At 40.5% G+C, this 23160-nt stretch overlaps 1 protein-coding gene across 6 annotated transcripts in view; it reads left to right on the top strand.

Annotated features, from left to right (window-relative positions):
• The window catches only part of GRIA3 (glutamate ionotropic receptor AMPA type subunit 3), a 308828-nt gene that overhangs the window by 273705 nt on the left and 11963 nt on the right, over positions 1 to 23160 (top strand). For 4 of the 6 annotated variants that reach the window (XM_027535412.1, XM_027535411.1, XM_027535410.1 and 1 more), the window contains one exon: positions 9952 to 10199. In XM_027535412.1, coding sequence (XP_027391213.1) covers positions 9952 to 10199 — 248 coding nt within the window. Of the gene's footprint in view, positions 1 to 9951; positions 10200 to 10765; positions 10881 to 23160 lie in introns of all 6 variants that reach the window. The other 2 variants (XR_003509870.1, XM_027535414.1) reach the window with 1 other exon arrangement.

Genomic DNA, 23160 nt, shown 5'->3' with positions numbered 1-23160 from the left:
ATGTCTTCAGATATTGCCAAATATCTCCTGGGAGGCAACATCATTGCTGATAGCCACAGGGGTAGAAGATACTATATCCTTTCCTCTATTCCCTGAGAATAGAGCAATAGGACCTAAGAACCATTTTCCCCAAGAGTTTGTTGACTCTGGGTTTCAAAGTCATATAGCCTGATGCTACTTTCAAACCCGCTGGACTATTCTTAGCCTGACCTGACTAGAGAAGCAGAAAGACAAGTCAGAATAGTAATCTGACCTTGCATGCCAGGGAGGGACACTCAGAAGGTGACCAGTAACTGATCTGGGTTTTCACTTGCACTTTTGGAAACGAGACGTCTGAAATAATATTCCTTGAGGTGGAAGGAAACCTGTCACTGGTCTTTAGAGCACAGCGTGAAAATATCAGGCAAAGGCACTTGGAATGGCTATTTGACGTTTGTAAGCAAAAGTCAATGTCTAGGTGAAAGGTGACCTTGCCCACACTAAAGTTATCTAAAAGCCCAGCCCCCAAAATAACTCAGCCAGGATCATGACACACCGAGAGGGAGACAAAAGACAGAAACCAGTATTCCATCCCCTTCCGCCCCCTGCTTTCACCAAAACACAGGCACCACGCAGCCACTGCTTGTCTGAGCCAAAAGGAAACTGACAAGCTGTCTGAACGTTTAGAAAGGTGCGACCTGAAGTGAAGGAAAGAAGGAAAACTACATTGGGGTTTCGGTCATGCTTTACAAATGAAATCATTTCCTGTGTGCCTTGCTCCAAATAAACATGGAAAGCACTTCCTGTGATTCAGGGGAAAATTGTGTAAAGTTCAGTGATTCCTTTTCCCAAATACACTTCATCAGAGCCACTGCTTTCTTTAAAACATGTGTCAAATGCCTTTGGCATTCCTCTTCTGTCCCAAATCACTCTGATCTCTTCATGTGGTGAAGTGTGGGCACCAGGGCCCTGTAGCCAGGTTACAGTACTTCAGTAGGTAGAGACTGCAGTAAATGTACAAGTTGCCCCAACTTCTTAAAAAAATGAACAAGAAATAAGAAATGTTTCTGGAGTTGCTCTCTTTCACCAGACAGGATATAGTCCGTGTTAGAGCTTAAGAGGCTGGGTTTGTAGGGGAAATGTCTGTAATTCAGCAGACTTGGGTGGGGTCTTAGCCTTGCTCCACATTAACTGTGTGACCTGGGCAAAATTATTGAGCCAGTGGCAATCTCCGAATTTCTATATAGAAGGCCTTCAGGGTGGCATTCTGGTTGGGATCTGTCTGAAAACTATATTTGCAGTGAGCACACAGTTTTTCCCAGACTGGCTTGCTAATTTTGAGGTGGATTGATGGAAATGAGCAGGTAGGCTAGAAGCCCTTTGTGGTCCCTCTTGACAAGGCCAGTACATACAATACAAACTAGGCTCTGCAGACTGACTCAGAACCACTTTTTAAAAAAATCTGCACCACCTGATAATGCCATGTGAACCTTTATTAAAAGCAGAAATGTCAGAGGGGGCTAAATAATTCAGAAGATAAAGGACATTATAATTTTTAATGATATTCTCTTAATTATCAGTATCGTCTAGGGAAGAAATTGACGACATTGTTAAGCAATAAATAGCCCACAATAAAGTTAGAGAAGGCAAAAATGAGTCAGGGAAGGCATTTTTGTTGGAAACTCTCACCATTTTCCACTTCCTTTGTGTCCTGTTCATGGGGCTAGTCTTCTCCAGCCCCACCAGGCACTTTATACAATACCAGGAAACCCACTCTCCTTTTGGGGATGTGAATCTCCTATTCAAATACAAATTATCCCTTTCTCAAGGGTAACAGAAGCCCTTGTAATATTAGTGAATGCCTCCATGACTACTAATACCACAAAGGGAGCAGACAAGGAATGAAGACAGTGAAATCAGGGGAAACAAGCTGAGACTCCAAAGCCAAGTCTAGCTTCTCTTTGACATGTCCATCCAAGTCTTATACATACAGTGTGGAAATGGACAATATAGGCTTGACAGCCACAATGGCCATGAAAGTTAATAAATACATGACGGTGGTGGTTTAGTCACTAAGTCATGCCCGACTCTTGCAACCCCGTGGACTGTAGCCTGCCAGGCTCCTCTGTCCTTGGGATTCTCCAGGCAAGAACCCTGGAGTAGGTAGCCATTTCCTGCTACAGGGGATCTTCCCAACCCAGGGATCGAACCCAGGTCTCCTGCATTGCAGGTAGACTCTTTACCGACCGAGCTACAAGGGAAGCCCTAATAAATACATAAAGTTAGACCATTCCCCTTTGAGAAACAATGGGGCACGAAGTACCTAAAACCATCTTCCCCTTACCTTTCATTCTGCCTGCTCAAATTATTCACACAGAACACACTGTAGACATTTGGAGCATGTCACAAACACCAGTACTATCTTCACAAATTATGTAATACTTTGCCTGCAAGCTGACAGTAAATTAATACCATAAAGTGAATTAGCAGATTATGCCTCTGTTGACAATTATGTTTTCAATTTATTGGTCTGTTTTGTGAATACAGTTAATTCTCAACTATCAATCTAACTAAATATGCTTGTTGAATCCTGTCAAAGTGAAAAATGATGCTCATGTCCAGATCATAAGGAGAAATGGTCTCACTGTCCTTTGTGTTAGTCCCACTCTATCAAGCCTATTGTGGTCAATTCTGGGGGCCACGTTTTAGGAGGGACTTTGAAATATTAAAAAATATATATCTGGGAGATGGTGACCAGAAGGGGTAGGGGATGACTGGAATTCACATCATCCAAGTAACAGATGAAGCCCCTTAAAATATTTAGCTTACAAAAGAGACAACTAAAAAGTGACAAGATGGTGATAGTCTTCAATCTGTACAGCCTGAGAAAAAGAGAGCATATTTATTCAGTATCACTTTAGAGGGCAGAATTAGGACCAGTGGGTAGAACTATAATTGTAACATTCGTTTATTCCACAGATAAGTAGCGAGAGTTTCCTACATGCCAGGCATAATGCTAGACACTGGGGATACAGAAACAAAAAAAGATGTCATCCTGACTCTGAAGAAGCTCAGAGTCCACTGGGGATGACCATTACAAAGCCATAAAAACCATTGCTACATGCAACAGAGAAATGGAAGCAGACAGAAGAGACTGCCCAATTCCAGCAACAGACAGAAGTAGGACTGGAGGGAAGACAGGTTCTCATGAGAGAAGTCAGCCCAACAAAAAGAATTTTCTATCAATTTGAACTCTCCCACCACTTGAGTGAACTACTTCCTGAGCCTTGTGAGACCTAGGGAGTACCTGCCTGCTAGAGGCATCTGAGCAGAGAAGCCATTGCTACACTGGGTGAGAGGCTGAAACAGACGGTTTTTAGGGTCTCTTCTCTAAGAGTTCAGAGAAGGCAATGGCAGCCCACTCCAGTACTCTTGCCTGGAAAATCCCATGGACAGAGGAGCCTGATAGGCTGCAGTCCATGGGGTCTCGAAGAGTCAGACACAACTGAGTGACTTCACTTTCACTTTTCACTTTCATTCATTGGAGAAGGCAATGGCACCCCAAGCCAGTACTCTTGCCTGGAAAATCCCATGGGCAGAGGAGCCTGGTGGGCTGCCGTCTATGGGGTCACACAGAGTTGAACATGACTGAAGCAATTTAGCAGCAGCAGCAGCAGCAGCTCTAAGAATTGTTACTCTACTGACTCCAACTGAATGTCCTATTAACCAAGTGAATATTCTAATTTAACTCTCTGGGAAGCAGAAAGTTTCATTCACCAGGTGTCCCCAATAGTAGTGTTCTGGTTAAAAAGGATTTTAATGTATGAACCTCAACTAAACCACAAAACATAAATTTAAAAGGAAATCTGCCATCCTGCCCATTTTTCCTCCACCAACAAAATTTTTTAAATCCAAATCAAATGATAATGATTCTTGTTGATGGCAGACCATGGGCATTTACCAGGAGTATGTTTAGAGATCCAAACGTGAATAATACTTGAGCATATAATTTCCTCTATAAAATGAAGTCATGATTCTGTAAATATGGGACTGAGTAATATTAAATTCTGCCACTGAAACAAATGATGCTTTCTGTACTATAAAACTAAGTCATTTTTTTAATCACTTCCTGTGTGTCCGGCACTGTTCTAAGTGAGATGCATGTTATTAACTCATGTTATTTCTCCCAATAAACTTTGAAGTGTGCATTTTAAAAAAATCATCTCATTTTACAGAAGAGAAAGTTGAGACACATAGGGATCAAATCATTTATCCACTGCTGCTGCTGCTGCTAAGTCGCTTCAGTCATGTCCAACTCTATGCGACCCCATAGACGGCAGCCCACCAGGCTCCCCCATCCCTGGGATTCTCCAGGCAAGAACACTCACTGGAGTGGGTTGCAATTTCCTTCTCCAATCCATAAAAGTGAAAAGTGAAAGTAAAGTCATTCAGCTGTGTCCGACTCTTAGTGACCCCATGGACTGCAGCCTACCAGGCTCCTCTGTCCATGGGATTTTCCAAGCAAGAGTACTGGAGTGGGGTGCCATCGCCTTCTCCACATTTATCCACTAGGTGAATGGAATTCTGACACAAGCAGTGTGACTCCATACTCTCAACCACTGCACTATACAGTTACCTTGTATTCACCTGGGTCTACAAGAGGGACACTTATATGCACAGAGGCAAGGAGCAACCAACACCATTGCAAAGAGCCAAGGGCTGCTTGGTGGACTGAGCGCCCTCAGTAATCACTTCCACACACCTGCCTCATGGGGCCCCTTTACATTCTCACCTCAGCAAAAGAGCAAATGTCTCCATATCACTGACCTTCATGATCTGTCACAAACAGCTGGAACAGTGACTATGGAATCCATGATTTCTACAGCATTACTTTATCTACTGTTCTGGATTAATCCATTTCTCCCTCATTCATGTATTTCTCCATTTGAATTTCATTTGCTAATTATCTAGCAGTTCTAAGAGAATTTCTTTTCTTTATAAAACCATTGTTTATTCCTACTTAAGCTCAAAATGGTGCTCTGTGGTTATAAAAATGAATTGTGGCATGCTGGAGGAAAAAAAATGAACTTGCTGTTATACATCCGGCCCGTCATTTTAAAAATTTCTCCCAGATGATTGAGCTCAGATCCAATCCCTTCTATTGTTTTCAATATTTCAGCCAAAATAAGACAGATTACCAAAAACAGCTAGTGATTTCTTTTTTCTTTTTGTTCTCACTGTTGTACTGTCACATAATACTATGTTAGGAAAATAAACATTTCAGCTTAAGTTTTCTCACTGATAGCCATTTCTTTCCCACCTTTCCAACCTTAAGAATTACGTCATCAACCAGGACCCAATCATTCCTGCCACTAACTTTTCATTTACTGCATTCATTAATATCCATTGCATGTACACCACACATGTTTAAAGTACCCACTTCAAGCACTGCCGTTTATTCCCCTAAAAATGCCTCATTACAAAGAGAATACACCTTTTAACCTATATCAACAATCAAAGAGCTCGAGTAAATGAGTCCAAGTTAGAGTACACTCAGATCAAAATTCATGGACCCCTTTGCCCTTGGCTTAAACATTTATCTTTGGAAATAATGGACTATTTGCAAATTGTGTAAGGAGATTGGGATTGACACATATATACTATTGAAACTATGCATAAAATAGATAACTAATGAGAGCCTACTATATGAGCTCAGGAAACTCTACTCAGTGCTCTGTGGTGACCTAAATGGGAAAGAAATTCAAAAAAGAGGAGATATATGTATGCATGCATGCTTAGCTGCTCAGTCATGTCTGACTGTGACCCCATGGACTGTAGCCCACCAGGTTCCTCTGTCCATGGTATTATCCAGGCAACAATACTGGAGTGGGTTGCCATTTCCTTCTCCAGAGGGTCTTCCCCACACAGGGACTGAACCCACGTCTGTTGCATCTCTTGCACTGGCAGGCAGATTCTATACCACTATATATGCATATATGTGTAGCTGATTGACTTTGCTGTACAGCAGAAACTAACAGATCATTGTAAAGCAACTATACTCCAATAAAAATAAAAGAGACTAATTGTTCTAACCCCTCTCCCTTTTATTCAGATTTGATTGGGCCAATACAAAATACTTCTTTGTAAGTGAACAAAGATACATACCCACCACAGTGTTGTCTGGAATAGCAAAAAACTGGAACTGGCTTAAGAGTCCTTCAGTAGGGGATTAGGTAAATAAAGCATGACGTATTCATAGATTAAAACACTATGCAGCCATTACAAAGGAGAAAAAGTATAAAGAGATGCAAGAGAATGATAAAGACAAGATTCAATATAGAGGTTATTTTGGCCTGTGCAGTTAGGGAGGGATACATAGGCAGATTTCAACTAACTTCATAATATTTTACTTCTTAAGTTTTGTGTCAGGTACACAGGTGTTCTTACAGAACTTTTTATATCTTTCTGTGTATCTGAATTATTTACTACTTTTAAAAAGTGTTTGGGCAATTGTCTAGGAAATTCCCACTGAAATAAAATAAAGCCATTGAGAATATTTCATTATGATGCTTAGAAATTGTTTCATGTGTACAATGAGGATAATGTGATGTGAAATGAGCATAAATGTCAATGGATGGGATTTCAATTTTAGAAGGTCTCAATTATTAGGAGGAAAGTTCTTGGTGTGGACATCAAAGGCAAGCTAAGGGACAAAAAAACAAATGACAAACTGCAGATTATAAAACATATATCCTGAATGGTTTGGTTGAGAAAGATCCAAAGATCTTTAGAGTAACTTCAGCTCTAGAGTTCTACAGTGCTGTAAAATTAGTGTTGGTAGTCATATTCACCAACATTCTGGCATCTTTGACCAAGAATCTGGTTTTCACTCTGATCAGGCCTAAGGTTCAGTTGTTAAATGTATCTTGAGTGCCTACCATGCATCAGACATTGTGCTGGCCTCCAACAGGGCTCGGAGAAGGCAATGGCACCCCACTCCAGTACTCTTGCCTGGAAAATCCCATGGGCAGAGGAGCTTGGTAGGCTGCAGTCCATGGGGTCGCTAAGAGTCAGACACGACTGAGCGACTTCACTTTCACTTTTCACTCTCATGCATTGGAGAAGGAAATGGCAACCCACTCCAGTGTTCTTGCCTGGAGAATCCCAGGGACGGGGGAGCCTGGTGGGCTGCCGTCTATGGGGTTGCACAGAGTCAGACATGACTGAAGCGACTTAGCAGCAGTAGCAGCCAACAGGGCTACCAAAATGAACCAGACATGGACTTGTCATCAACATCACCCAGCAACACAGGGAAGACAGACCATAGCCAATTCACCTTAATGCAATTTAGTAAAAGCTCTACAGCAAACATATGAGCCTAGCCTCATCCAAGTCACAACTATCCCTCCTCTGGATCATTAGAATGGGAAAACAGCTGAGGAATCACTTCTTGGGAACAGAGGAGAGTCAAGAACAATTTCACAGAAGATATGCTATTCACTCTGTATCTTGTAGGATGAATAGAGCTAATCAGGCAGAAGCCAAAGCATAACCAGAGGCAGAAGATATGCAAATGTGTGGCATATTTCAGTGAAGAGTGAGAAGTCCATTGTGACCAGCTCCTAGGAGAGTAGTCAAGATCATAAAAACTCTTGAATATCATACGTTAGAGTTTGGATTTTGGCCTCAGGTATTAGGGAACTATCGGAGACTTTTAAAGAATGAAGTAACTTGATCAGATTTACATTTTGGAAGGATCACTGGAGGATAAATGGAAGAGAAGATGAGACTTGGGAGACCAGTTAGGAGGCCATGTAGTCTAGACCAAAAACTGAGGAGAGCTTGCCCCAGAGCAAAGCTAATGAGAAGGAAAAGGAGACAGAAGGACAGATCCTACAGGCATTTCTGTTAGAATAAACATGGCATAATGAGAGGCTGACGAAGGAATAAAAACCAAACCTTCTAGCTTGGATGTTAAGAAGTTTGCTGATGAATTTAGGAGAGCCAGGCTGTACAAGGAAGACTAGGTGCAGTTTGGAAATATTTAATCTGAAAGTGTCTCTAGGCCCGTCAGGTGAAGATGTTCCTCAGCAAGGCTTGTTTGCTGTCTTTCCAAACATGTCTACCTCCACTGTTCCCGGCCTTGTCCAAGTCACAACTATCCCTCCACTGGATCATTAGAAAAGCCTCCTAATTTATCTCCTTGCTTCCATTCTGGTCCAGCTCATAGTCTAGTCTCCATACAGCAGCCAGAGTACTGCTTTAACATTTTAAATCTGATCTTATCACATCCCTCCTCAGAATCCTCCAATAGTATCCTATCACATGTAGAACAAATCCAAACTTTTTACCATGACCCACAGGGCTCTACAAGATCTGACTTCTGATTATCCTTCTAAGCTCTTTTCCTACCGTTCTGCCTTTTGTTCATCCCACTTCAGCCACATTGAGTATTTTTCCTATTCTTTATGCAAAGCAAGCATATTTCATCTCAATGAATAGTTTCAGTGACTCAGTGAGGGCCTCAATGAAGATCTGATTGCCATAAACACAATGCTTTATTCCATGGTGATAGTTCTGGGAGTTCAAATAATTTTGGAATTCTTTGAGCAGATCCAAGCAAGCCTCAGGAAAGATACAGTGCAACTGGCCAAAGTCCAAAGAGGAGAAGCTAAATAAGCAATCCAAAAAGCTGAGGTAGGGGCCAGAAAACCCCATAAAAGCACACTTGAAAACATGGCATATGTTTATAGTTTCTACCATGTTATCTCACTTCTGGTCAAAGATTCTTTTGAATGTTTCTCTAAGTGTTTTCATGTCTCAGGATCTAGCTCCCAACTCAATTGTAAGTCATGGGGTCACTGAGACCATGCTTCCTTTATATTCTCCAGAATGCTTAATGTAGAGCTGTAAGTAGTTAGTCCATGTTCTAAGGACCACCTGAATTAAGATGAAATTTAATGGAATTAATTTCAAAAAGCTAAAGATGAGGGAAACTTGGCATGGTAGAAAGAACTAACAGTTTGGGGAAGGGGTTGACCTCAACCTGGGTTGAGGGAGGGATTCTCAAATTCTTCACAGCCCCAGTAGAGTGCTTTGTATACAGCAGGTCCCCAATGAGTGTTTGTTGAAAGGATGGATGAAGGACTAAATAAAATTTTTTAAAGCTCAAATGGTGTTGATAGAAAATAATGCTTCAATGACAGGAAGCAGTTTTTCTCTTCACTCTGTCCTTGTCATATATATTTGATTTCTAGACATTCCAACTCACTAGCTAGAATCCAATGGGAGAAAGATCAAAATTGTGAGGGTTCTGGGAACAATATTAGATATCAGTGGAGTTTAACTGATGCAGAGGGGCCATAATAACAACCTTGCACTATCTGAAGGACCATCATGTAGAAGAAGGAACAGAATTGCTTTGCATAGCTCTAGAGGATAGTAGTCAAGGGTGGGAGTCTTAGAGAAACAAATTGCAGCTCAGAATAAGGAAGGACTTTCTTACAATACTTAATGCCCTATGCTGGAGTAGGCTAACAAAAATGATTGTACACTCCCTTCCAATGGCCTCTTTTTTTCAGGCAGGTAAAGGGTAATTACCTAGCAGTATACTGTAGGGTGATTTCTGAATTGAGACGAAGATGGGACTAAGAGAGTGTTTTTCCAAGTAGATTGCAAGCCATTATTGGAGCCATAAAATCTATTTAGTGGGCCCTGACCAACATTTTTCGAAGTGAATTCAAACAGAATAGAAAATATCAGACAGCAGCACACACAGCAAAGATGAGCGTGATTTTGGAAAAACCTATTCTGGAACCATGTTTATATATGTATGAATGTACTTACTGGGTTGCAGCATAACCTGCTTATCTTTCCATAGATGGCCATCAAAACATTTTGGAAAACCACTGCACTGAGGCCTCTTCCAGTTTTAAGATCTGGTAGTTCTAAGAATTCTTATCTCTGTTGCAGAGATCCAAAATTGCTGTCTATGAAAAAATGTGGTCTTACATGAAATCAGCAGAGCCATCTGTGTTTACCAAAACAACAGCAGACGGGGTGGCCCGAGTGCGGAAGTCCAAGGGAAAGTTCGCCTTCCTGCTGGAGTCAACCATGAATGAGTACATTGAGCAGAGAAAACCGTGTGATACGATGAAAGTTGGTGGAAATCTGGATTCCAAAGGCTATGGTGTGGCAACCCCCAAAGGCTCAGCATTAAGGTGGGTGGAATAATATAACAATATCCGTGTTGTTATAGTATTCCACCTACCCTGATGCATTTTGTTGTCGTTTTCTTTCTTGTGGATTTTGAGGTAACTTTTAAAAGTTTAAAACCTACACTATTCCATGGAGTTAAATAAGACGGTAAATTATGGTTTCATCTATTTAATGCATCCATTTTTTTTTAATGTTCTCTCTCTGTGTGGTCCTCTCTGACTGTTTGTTGCTGTTTTAATTTTACAGTTCAACGGCTTTTTCAATTTAAATGGTAAAAGCCAAGTTATGGTGCCATATGTGACGAATGTTAATTGCATGGATGTGGTGTTCTTGTTACTTTTTTTCTCAAAGACAATTTCCCCATCCCGCACACTTCAGTTTTTGAGCAAATGTTATCCTCCATATGCCACCTTCCAATATTTAACCCTGTATTTGCTGTACAGACATTTTTATAGCTCCACGTTCTGTGAAATTTAGCCAATTTGTCCTCTTGTGCTCCTTTTTATACGTTAACGATTTCCTAAGCATTTGTGCATTTTCTTACAAGTTATTGTTTTATCGTTTCAAGAAATGCTGTTAACCTGGCAGTATTAAAACTGAATGAGCAAGGCCTCTTGGACAAATTGAAAAACAAATGGTGGTACGACAAAGGAGAGTGCGGCAGCGGGGGCGGTGACTCCAAGGTCAGCCTCAATGTCACCACAACCGGGTACCCTTAGTGACGAGTAATCGGCAAGACTGTTAGCTTCTTATTGAGGAAAGAGCACAAGACTCACACAGAAAGTGGAATGACCAGGTTATTCCCCTGCCTGGCAGCTTTGGGAACTAGAAAGACTTCAGGGCACCGCCCGCACTTTTGATCTAACTTGGGTCCCTTCTTAAACTCCCAGACAGAGGCTCCCCGTCCACACCCTGCCCGTCCCCTCACAGGCCAGACCGCCTGCCTTTAGAAGGCCAGTGTGCAGGTCTCAACACCCTAGGCTTTCACAAGCCTGAGGCTTTCCTTAAGACTGTCCCCACCCGCCTCAGATGAGTGCTGTGAGAAATCAAATCTATCTACTGAAAAGTCAGGTAACAGCCTTTTTTTCCCCCCTCAGGCGTGATGGTTGCTCAGTGGTTGATTGCCTGATTAGAGTTGGCTTCTTCAATCATGTGTATGAGTGGTGAGATGTTCTCAATATGTGATAGCCGATTTAAGCTGGCCCCACTCAACTTGAAAGCCAAAGAACAAGTTCGGTTTCAAGTTAAATGGGGTCTTTCTTCAATAGGCCACCACATATATAGACTTTGCCAGTGTATTCGGTATATTTAAACAAGCGCGTCGCCTGACTGATACTCTTTTGTGTATAAATCCCTGATTTGGCTTCTCCTTAGCCGTGTTCTTGGTTCAGGTAGGTCTAATTGTTATCCAGGCTGCCGTCGTGAGAAAATCCATCTTACTTGGCATTCCTTTGGCTCCTTAATGTTCTTTGGTCTGGAACAAATGAATAGCCTTCAACCAAGCAACAAGAAATAGGGGCAAGCTCAGAAGCCACAATACAATGGTGGAAGACATGTTGGGTAAGTACAGGAGAGGACCTGAAAACAGAATCCTCCATGGCCTAAAGGGCATGAGAATGATATTGAAGCATATAAGATCGACTCTTGTACAACCAAGATACCATGGGCATCTTAAGGTGAAGAATAGTGTTTCCTAGTCACAGACCGACAGGGGAGCCAAAACATTTCTCCTTCAGAGACAATGGTTACACCTCTGCTCCTCTCTTTCTCTCTCCACTCCTCAGGATGCTGACGGAAAAGTTAGTTTGCCAGTCTGCAGTATAATACGGGGTTTGGAAACACAGAGCACTTTCCAAGAAATCAATTTAAAAACAACTTTCTTCAGGAAATAATCTTACCAAGCATGGGCAAGGTAAAACCTTGATTAACCAGAACTCACCTAGCCAGTACCCCAGCTCACTGAATTGTCCCCCCTCACAGTTCCACATTGAGGAGAAAGCAGCAATAGTACCAAAAAAGAAGACTGCAAGGAATTGATTTTTTTTAAATCACTTGCCAAGAGATGACCTGTGGTTGGGTCACGCTCAGCTCAGTCTCCTAGATCTTCTCTCCATCTGGATTGACCCTCAAACATTAGAGGCTGCTTGCCTGAGGCGAGAAAGTGGATACAAGAACTTTGAGGGGGAAAAAAAGTACTATTAGCCAAGAATGAAACAAAATGAGTATTCTTATTGAAAATTCCATTCATCCCTTATGGATTCCAATTAATCAAGGTTTTACTATGTATCAAAAAGCGCTAACTTCCTTTCCTACCATTGTGAACTAATGCCATTGACTTGGCTCATTTGAGTTTGGCAATGGCTCACCTGATGCCTAGAGTACTTAGCACTTTCTTCCTGGTCTTTTTTCTCATATTATTATCAGGCCACGGAGAACGTAATTATACCGTTCAAGTGAGTTGCAGAGTGAAAATTGAGCTGGATTGGATACATGGCTGTCACGAATTCATCCTTCATACTCAGCATGGTTACAAAGGCGCCATGGACTGTATCAAGATGACTCTAAACATCCACATGATGCCAAGTGCCCAGAAGTTTTCAAATAACCAGATGTTTGATGTTACATAAACAAAAAGATCTGCACGCATCTGGCTGAATTTTTACTTTTCACCCAGATATTGCCTCAGCTGATACTGCTGCAAAATTATCAAGTAACTTTGTTGCCAAGCCCCACAATTTCCAGATTATCTGATTTTTGGCGTGCAAATAGAAAAATATTTCAGTAGATGCTAAATGTTGCCAACTTCTTTGACCATAGTGCTACCAGCCACTCATCTTTCAAATCACTTCCTTTGCTCATTCCTCCAGACAACTTTTTGAAATAAGTCAACCCTTTCTCAACTATGGATAATAGTGTGATCAGTGCTGCGTATCCAATGATTGCTTATTCCATTTCTGGATGACCAAGGAGCTTGCCTTTAACTTCTTTCTTCTTGCTACCTGCTGTTTTCTGAGAGTGAGCAAGAGAAGGGGCAAGAGATGAACTTGAATCAGTGCTACCACTATTTAGTGGTGATGCCAAAAACAAATCAATGGAGAAGAAGGTAGAAAAGGCAGTGAAACCTCATTAATTTGGAGCCCTCTAATATATAATTTGTGATAAATTGGGCAGACACCAGTCTACAGGGACCAATCTACGGTCTAACTTTATCAGGCATGAGGCCAAGAGAGGTTTGTTAAGCAAATGAAGAAAAATTTCAAAAAAAATTTTCAAAAAAAAATTCAATTGTCAGTTGAATTTTTCCTTACGAGAACAAACCTTTTTCAAATGTTGGAAGCATTTTTTGAGATATAATCATATTCATTACAAATTTATCTGCTAAAGTAGTTCTCACGAGGACCTTCACTATAGCAATGTTTTATAGAGAGTTTGAATTACAAAATAGATTTTAAGAAATGAAACTGTCATTCTTCAAACCTATTTTGTAATTCAGGACTTTCTCCTTCAGACAATCCTTCTCCTCTGTTCAAATCAGTGAGTTTTAACTGTATTAGTAAAATGGCTTGAGAATTACATTTCTTTATTGTATTCCATCCCCAGTTAACATGACAATTGACAAATACACCATCATTTCATAGAGAAAGTGAGACCCAGAGATGGTGGTGACTTTGAGAAGGTCACACAGCTAATGCTGTCACAAATCTCTGCTGACTTTCAGGGTCACCTCTTGTGATAATATTGCAGACAGCAATTTATCACATCTACCCATCCAATGAGCAATGCAAATATGATTACATATGATCTATTTCCATAAAAATCAAGTTCATTCTCAACTACCTTTGTTACAAGGCAAATAGCATATTTAAGCCATTCCAGCCCTCAGTACTGATTACTAAAAATGACAATAATCACAAAGCCTGACATTTATAAGTGCTTTTACTTTTTCAAAAACACTTTTACAACTATTATCTCTGAAACCAGGAGAGGGAAAAAAAAACATATATTATCTCTCTCCCACAACGTTAAATAATGATAAATGGGCAATTATGTTAAATTCTTGACTTTTCCCCTCTGATATGAGACATAACACATTCTAAGCCTATTCTCTAAAAGTTACTATTTTATGGAATAAAGAAGCAGTGATCAGGCTGTTTTAAATGTACACACAGTTAGGCTGATGAAATAGATTTTTTTAAATTCCCTAAATACAAGAAATTAAAATAAGGTCAGTCACCAGTTAGCCTCTGCACCAGATCTACAGGTTAGAACTAAAATACTGCTTGGGTTTACCAGTTTCCTAAACCTGGGCTAATAGTGTGGAAACAAATCAGACTCAATCCTTTCTTGATGAACTATAAATGTACAGGCAAGGATCATGGAAATTAGAACTGTGGTTTGGGAATTTTTAACCTGCAAATCACCCTTTTGTGTTAGCGCTTTATTACATTGTGTGTGCAAATGCAGTAATTAGGAGCCAGTGGGTTGTTTCAGCGATAAACCCCCATCACCAGGGGTTTGTGACACAGCCACTGAAAGTCTATTGCTATAAATCACAGCAGAATGGGGATTTTAGCTGCTGAATTACCACATCAACCTCCCTCCTCAGCTGCTTGTCCCTGCAAACTTTCAAATTCTTCTGATGCCTGCACCCACGCTGTTTCATTCCCTTAATCTTGGGTGAAGGGCACCCAGCCTAGCTTTCCCACATAACCTTATTTTACTAGATGCGGTCTGGTCAATGAAACAATCTATATGTGATCTTGACGAGGCATTATAAACTGTACCCCACTTCACCCTAGAAGTGTCCTGGTTTTAGTTCTATCCAGGGATTTAAATCAACTTCCAATGTCCATATTTTCCAAGACAAAAATCAGCATATTTTGTGTGCTTTGGGGAACACTGGAACAGAATGTTTAAATGAAACCATTCGTTTAGAATGGTTTAGAATGCAGTTGACTGCAGTGAGAGTTGCCTTAACTTGTAAGGCATATAGGCAAGTAAGGATGAAGATGGGATATGAACTTAAACTTCCATTAAGTCACAACAAAGAGTTGGACACAACTGAGCAACCAAGCATTATGTGACCCCATGAACTGTAGCCCACCAGGCTCCTCTGTCCTTAGAATTTTCCAGGCAAAAATACTCGAGCAGATTGCCATTTCCTCTCCAGAGCATCTTTCTAACCTGATCATTATGATTTATAGAGTATTAATAGAGAAATGCAGTTTATTTTCTTCACAAATATATCGGGACTAGAATAAACTAACCAATGGGATGCTAGTAAAGAAGTTAGAGAACTTGTTTTAATAAATTCCAAAAATGACTTGCAATTAAAATTAGTTATATCTCCTTTCACATGGGTGCTTTTTAAAGTACTTAAAAAGAGTTTGTTCTCTTAAGAAATTCAAAGATATTCCTCCTATCACAATCTTTTTTTTTTTTTTTTTTTTTTTTGTCTCATAACCATGTATTTGCTTAGCAAGTCTCCTATTCAGAGATAGTAAAAAGTTGTACTTTAGGACAGTAGATTTCCCAATGCCCTCGGCTTCTCTTTAGTAGTACATGATAAGTGAGGTGATACTGTGTTTCCTATATGCATAAATGAGATCCTCAGCTTTGTGTGTATTTCTTCTTCCATGTTTGTCTACAATTCTCCTCTCCTATGCCACCATCTCTTAACCACTTCTCTTCCACACCCAGAATTGTTTGACATTCTTGGGCCTTGGGTCATGGATGTGAATCTGCCTCTGCCTTTTACCTGCAATAAGATGGACGTTTGATTGGCAGGAGCCATCCCTAAAGGGAGACATTTTGGATATCCAGGGTTAAGCTGGAACCCCAGTGACTCTCTATTGACACTGTTATGTGTGTAGTCAAGAATCATTACAGATGGATGGCACTTCCTGAGTCTTAGAAGAAGTTCCTGTGAGTCACCAAGACTGGTTTGGGATCAAGGCGTAGGGTGAGTATATTACACTCTTCGTTGGTTTGCATGTCTCTATGCTGGTGCTGCCGCCTGGAAGTATGAAGAAACTGACAGTTTTCTTTCCTGATAGTGACTAAGGTTGCTCCTTGAACTTACTCAGGTCTTCCCAAGAGCAAACCCTCACTTTCTTTCAAGTGGCTGCTGCAAACAAGAGACCTTTTTGCCTTAAGAACTGAACCAATCCAGTGACTACCAAAACCATTGATTTTACCAGATGGTGTTAAAGAATAAGTTCTACCACCGGAAAAAAAAATTGTAATCCAGAAAGAAAATATTTTTTTAAATTAACCCATTTTAATGATTTTTTTTTTTTTTTTTTTTTTTGAAATTGACTACGTGGCCTTAACACAGTTTCTATGATTAGGATGTGGTTATTTGCCTTTGGTGTTATCCTGATAACATGAATGTGTTTCTTATTGACAAATAATGACCAAATGTCCAACACCAGAGCTACAGAAAGAGCAACAGGAATGAAAAGCCGGAAGGTAAGAATGCTGCTATACAGTTGCCAAGAAGAAAGACGCCGCTGCAGTGGCAGAGTTAAACGGTATATGTCTGCTCTTTCTGCCCCACTAAGAGCAAATCATTTGGTTTCCTTTCATTTGGAGAGAAGATTATAGGACTACACTCTCTGAAAGGTAGGACAGCCATGGAAAAGAAATGCGAAAGATTTGAAATGATTGGAAAAGAAACACAAAAGATATGAAATGATTAAAACACATTCGATGAGGGTGGGAATTGAGGTTGGTGGAACAGGGTGGGGGCAGATTTCTTTTACAGAGAACAATTGAAATCTATTCTCTTTTGACTTTCTAGAGAGCGGTAAAACATTTGGCCCTTGGCACATGAGGCAAATCCCTATTGGTCAGAGGTGGCAAAGGGTGGTCCAAGTGCTAGATTCACCTTAAAGCTCAATTTCATCTGGCTTTGAAGCAAATATTTCTCAAAATACAGATCTAAGACAATAGCATCCATTACATTTTTTTTAAAAAAATGAGAGGGAGAGACTGACTCTGCTAGCATGTGCTGTCTAGCACTGCTGCTGGAAATGCAGAGAAGTGGATGAAAGCTGAAAAGAGTGGTGTGTACCCTGGAATGGCAACCAGAATTTAGCTTTCAAATCTGATAGGTAGACCCTATTTGCTGCAATCTATTGGCATGTAAGCTAAGACTGATTATTTTTCTATGGGTCATGGTCAATGGAGGGCTACTGGGAGAAAAGTAGAATGCTGGCACCCATTGGATTAAACTCTCAATGAATATTTTGCCTAGAATCAGGAAAATGAACTAGATGTCTTTCTTCAGAAACACTTATTATGTGAGTTTCTGGTAAAGATCTGTTTTGGTCTGTCTTCTCAGTCTATGCCTCTCTTTCTCAGTATCATGGGGATGAACTAAAGAAAAGACACTTGTATGTAGTGAAACACAACCAAATGTGATAGTTTGAATGTTTAATGGATCTCAAAACAGGGTTTTCAAGGGACTCATATCAATTACGTACCTGGGACATTATCTGTGGCCACGTTTTAAACAAAACTAGCTTCTCCAGAAGCTTCACATCTTTCCTTCATGCCCTTCTCCCTGTCAGGGACAAATTGAGTAAGAAGTCTTCCCAGACCAATTGGGTTATGTCAGATTGTCCACGACCAATAAATTGTTCAGGTTTCTAGTTCTAGAGGGAGAGATTGGACCAAGGCCCAGTTTGGCAAGAATTCATTAGTGAAATTCACAACTTGTAATCAAGGGGTCTATCACATTGCATTTGAGAGGTTATCATTTGGAAATGACCTGGCTTTATCCAAATATCTCCAAGTGACTTTGGGGGCTGCTTCTCTAGCACAGAAGCCCATCAATAGGTTTCAATCACTAGCATTGTTGGGTCCTTAGTAAAATGGCTCACAGCTTTCACCTCCTAATGTTATAGGCATGCATTATTGAATTTGCTCTTTGCACTTACATTAAATTATGATCTCATTAGCAAGGAGTTAAATAGGTTTAAGCTACATTTGTGAACTACATGATATAAATACTGTCTCAGAGTGAGAGTCTAGCAGCTAAGCACTGTCTAACTCTGCAAATCATTGTAGCTGCCCCTGTGCAATGAGGGTCACTTGGGTGGCCAGGATCCAGTATTGCCAGCAGTCATGTGTGCCTGCTCTCAGGCTTTCTCCAAGGGTAGAAAGATTAAAATAACTTAAGTCTTCATTCTCCTAGAATCCTGCATCCAGAAACCCCTGTGAAAATAAATAAATCGAGCTTCTTTAAAGGGGCTCCAGAATACTAATGTAGTCTAGGGCATAGCCTCCAACAACATGCCCAGGTAACCTATGGAAAAGAATATCAAGGACTCTGACTATATCCTTTTATCCAATGACGAATCTTCTCTTGGTTGGTCATCAATTAACTTCAACTTAATAGATCAAGTCCTGCCTGGGCAGAGATGTCTGTAACTGCCTTCCTGCCTGTGATTTCCTGAATGATACTAGGAGTTCTCCAGAAAAGGCTAGGGAAACAAGTGAGCAATTTGAAAAGGTGAACTGTCACCATGAAAACCTGAAATATCTTCAGTAGAAAAGCCAGTGATAGATGGCTTTTCTCCCTCCACTGGACTGAAGATAATTTTTAGAAGTTGTTCCAAAAAATCACTAGGTACAAAGAAGCAAATGCAGTAACTTGGAGTGAGCTTTGGATAAATCATAGCATAAGAGGAGGGCTTCCAGCTTAGGCTGTGATAAGTTTCTGTTATCATCATTCAGACATTGTGTTCTTAGAGCAAGTTTGTAATAAATGTTGCAAATACACCATCCTTACTCATATATTTCTTTTACTTCTCCGTAATCTCCTTGTCTTTCCCTCCATGACCTACGTATTTACACATATATCTGTCCTTCCTAAGGGCACCATTGAAGATCTCTTGGTATAATTAATTAAACAGACATTTGCTCTTTAGGTGTCCCTGCTCAGAAAGGAGAAAAGAAGCCACTTAAACTAGAATATATTGCACAGTCTCTCAAATAGATAAATCTTACAACACCCTCGATTCCTATATCTTTCAGGCCTAGAACTATATCCATAGTACAAACCTTGTCTCTCAACCCTTCTAGGAACACCATATGGAGGAATCAACTTGGTCACTAACTCACGAGGCCATTTTTTCTTCTTTTCACTATGGGAAAACAGCACCCTCACATCACTTTCTCCACATTTCTTTCTTTATAAAAAAAGAATCTAACATGGCTCAAATCTACATAGTTTAGGTATTTCCTGAAATCAAAATTAAAAAATAAATTGGACAGTTCCTTTGAAATCAAAATTTTTAGGTACTTAAAAAAAAATAAGCAGTTTCTACTTTCACAGGAGAAAAAAATTGTTCCTCTTATCCTAAAACTGTCTGCATATGTAACACTGGCCGGCACTAAGATGACATTGAACTTTGCAATGGCTGGCTCATAGCTCCCAGAAATGAGCTGGGAACCTAGACAACCGCCACCTGGGGCTGGATGCCCTGGATTAATGAGCACAGAGCTTTGTTGTTGATTGTTGCCAGGTGGGGATGGCAGAGATAAGCAGAAATTTGTATCAGCCAGTAATGTTTTCTTCAAAAATAGAACTCATTTTCAAGGCATTATGAATTACATTACTACCCCAATTTCAAAAAAAAACTGATGCTACTTCATGACTGCTCCCCACACTCAGGAACCATCATTCTGTCTCAGGTCAGTGCTCCCTCCACATACTATTAACTGACTATCTAGGTGACACTTACTATTATCCCCTCCATCTGGTCCATAATCCACATACATTTTTATGCTATAGGTGCAATTTACAGCCTTTCCATAGGAGGAATTTACACCCTTTCCTCCACCCAACCCCCCAGACCATTATTTAAACCAAACAGAACAAAGAGTTGGAGTTTATAAACAGTTACACTCCGCTTCCTTTCCCATTTCTCATGAAGCTTTGTATTTTAATAAGGAAGTTTCCTCCGTCTTAAAGATGTGAAATTCCCTTGATGGAATGTCATGTACCAGTGAGGAAAATATTTGTGGGGGGTGTTCCCAGACCCCCTGAAATTACAAAGCACTCCTGTCCTCTCCCAAGCTCTACGACCTGTGTTTTTGTTTTGTTCTGTTTTGGTTTTGCCTTAAGAGGACTCCACTCAGGAAATACTCACAGCAAGCCCTTCAGAGGGGAGAATGGCTAACTAATTTCCATGATACGAATCTGACCTACTTTGTTTAATTCTTTCCATTCTCTATTGAAGCAAGGACAGTAAATATTTCTGACTTCTAATTCTCTTAGGTACCCGTTAAGGGCCTGCAGTCATAGCTCTGAAACATACCCCTGGAGGCATACCACCGCACCACAGACGGTCCCTAAAGAAACAATTCATTATGAACATCCAAGTTCTAAGAACAAAAACAATGCGGGCTTGCCACCCCTTTTTTTGTGTGTTCCATTGGTGAAGGTACAGTGCAGAGTTGCATGGATATCAATTTGCCTTCTGGCCTGCCCAATAATTTGCTGTGCAGGCTAGAGCAGATTACTTACCCTTTCTGTGCCTCGATTGCTTTACTTACAGAGGCCATGAATCTACCTTCTTAAAGTGATTATTAAACTTGACCAATAATAATAATTTTATTATGTGTCAAGTGCCAGGCTGGAAAACAAAATGCTAAAAGAGCTTTCTATTCAAATATTTCTTGAGAGAACTATTCTAAGTGGGGAATACAGATATATAAGCTATGGTCTTTCCACTTGAGCAACATAGTCTAGGGGGAAACACAAGGCCTGGGCACAAATAATAAGGCAAGATAGAAGAGGAAGAGGGGGAGAGAAAATATTAGGGTGAGGAGCAAAAATGGCATCAAGAGGAAAGTGACATTTAAAGTGACCAATTGCTCACCTAATTCTACTTTCTTTAAAATACCAAATTGTATGTGTCTGTGTGTATGTGTGTGTGTGTGTGTTTTGGGAGGGGAAAGTCAATACATTTGGTTGATTTGAATTGAGTTTGGCAATACATCCAGTAAGGTACAGTAACAGAGAAAATTATGTGGATAGAAGCAGTTTTTCTCTGCCATCTTGGGAATTTATTCTACCCTGCAGCAACATACAATTGTAGGAGATTTGGCCTTTAAAGTACTTTCTTTTCTTGGCAGCTATCCTAACCTTGTTAAGTGGTATTATCTGTGATTTCTGATTACAGCTTTTATGCTGCTTGGCTGTGCTGCTGCTTAAAATGTTTGTTTCTCTTCTTCATTTTTATTTAGAAGTTCCCAAATGCACATTGGTTCCCTGCCAGATTTCATAAACCCTATGATTTTTTTTTTCCAATCAAAGACTAAACTTCTAAGGATATATCATTTGTCAGATTTCCCTGAAGTTCTGGGGCATCAGATGAGGTTTGGATTGTCTAAGGCAGGGTTTCCCAGCCACAGCACTATTGACATCTGGGGCCTTGTGGTGGGGGCGGTCCTGCACACAGTGGGGTGTTTAACAGCATCACTGGCCTCTACCTACTAGATGCCTATATCGCCCCCCTCCCCAGTTGTGACAATGAAAGATCACTCAACATTGCCCAGTGTCTCCTAAGGGCAAAACAACCCCTAATAGAGAACCATTGCTCTAAGGTAACCTCCACTGTACAGACTATGGTAGTAGAGAGCGGTTACCAACCATTCTGAGGGAGCCACTCCACGGCCTAAGGCGAGGGTAGGCCACTTGTCAGAAAAGCAGGATGCTAGATTGCTGACCTGGATGCTAAATGCTCAGCCTGGATGTTGACAAGAGTGGAGGGTGGCAGCCCAGAATAGGCCCAGCAGAGGAAAAGCCTTCCCTCCTTTAAAACCAGTACTTATTTGTCCCAGGACCCCTTTACACAGTTCAAAGTTATAGGGAACCCCCAAAGATTTTGTTCATATGTATTATGTCTATTAATGCTTACCATATCAGAAATTAAAATGGAACAATTTTTAAATCATGTATTAATAACTCATTTAAAAATAATAAACCCAATGTATATTCACATAAATAGCATGCTTTTTAAAAAATCAGTGAGGAGTGGCATTGTCCTATTTTTGCAAATATCTTTAATATCTGGCTTAATATAAGAGAATAGGATTCTCATATCTACTTCTTCATTCAATGTGTTGTGATATCACATGCCATGTTACCTCCAGGAAACTCCACTGTACATCATGAGATAATAAGAGTGAGAAAGGCAAAGAACACCTTAGTATTAATACCAAAATAGTTTTGACCTCACAGACCCTCTGATGAAAAGATTTCAGGGATCCTCCAGGGGTCTCTGGACCAGTTTGAGAACCACTGCTCTAAACTAACATGCCCCACTTTTATCAACCCTAGCTTACTTAAGTGTTGATAATTATTTTTAAACCTAGGATCTCTAGGGAGAGATCTCTATTTGGACCTTAGTGTGAGTGCCTTTAATCAGACTGCTCTGTTCCTGAGATCTAGTAAGAGCAGCCATAACTAAAGAAATTGAAGTCATTTGAAGAATACAGTAGCTTGAAGGAGGTCAGGGCCTGGTAAGAGCTTAGTCAGAGAGCAGCATGAAGACACTGGGCCCTTTGCAGTAAGAAAAGAGGAAGCATGAAAAGGAAGAAAAAAATGCATTATACTTTTTCCTATGGTCCTGAAGGAATCAGTGACGTATCTGTTATTGAAAAACATCTCCCCTGCAATCTGAGCCAAGTGTTATAATCCTGAGCCTGGGTGCCAAAATGTAGTTTAAGGCATAGCACTGAGGGAGAGGTGGTGGTGATAGAGGAAAAGATTATAGGAGAAAGGAGAGAGAAGGAGACTAGACAGTGGAGACTAGGGGAGAAGGCAATTCCAACACTCATCTCATGGCCATAGATGGCCTGTCTGTTCTTTAAGAAAAAAAGTCTAAGATGACTGTCACAGCTAATAATATCCTAAAGAGGCTCGCATTTTTATTTAAATAACTTTTG

This window comes from Bos indicus x Bos taurus, chromosome X (genome assembly GCF_003369695.1).
Source record: "Bos indicus x Bos taurus breed Angus x Brahman F1 hybrid chromosome X, Bos_hybrid_MaternalHap_v2.0, whole genome shotgun sequence".
NCBI lineage: Eukaryota > Metazoa > Chordata > Mammalia > Artiodactyla > Bovidae > Bos > Bos indicus x Bos taurus.
Note: the sequence above shows the minus strand (reverse complement) of the source record. Positions and strands in the feature narration are given on the sequence as shown.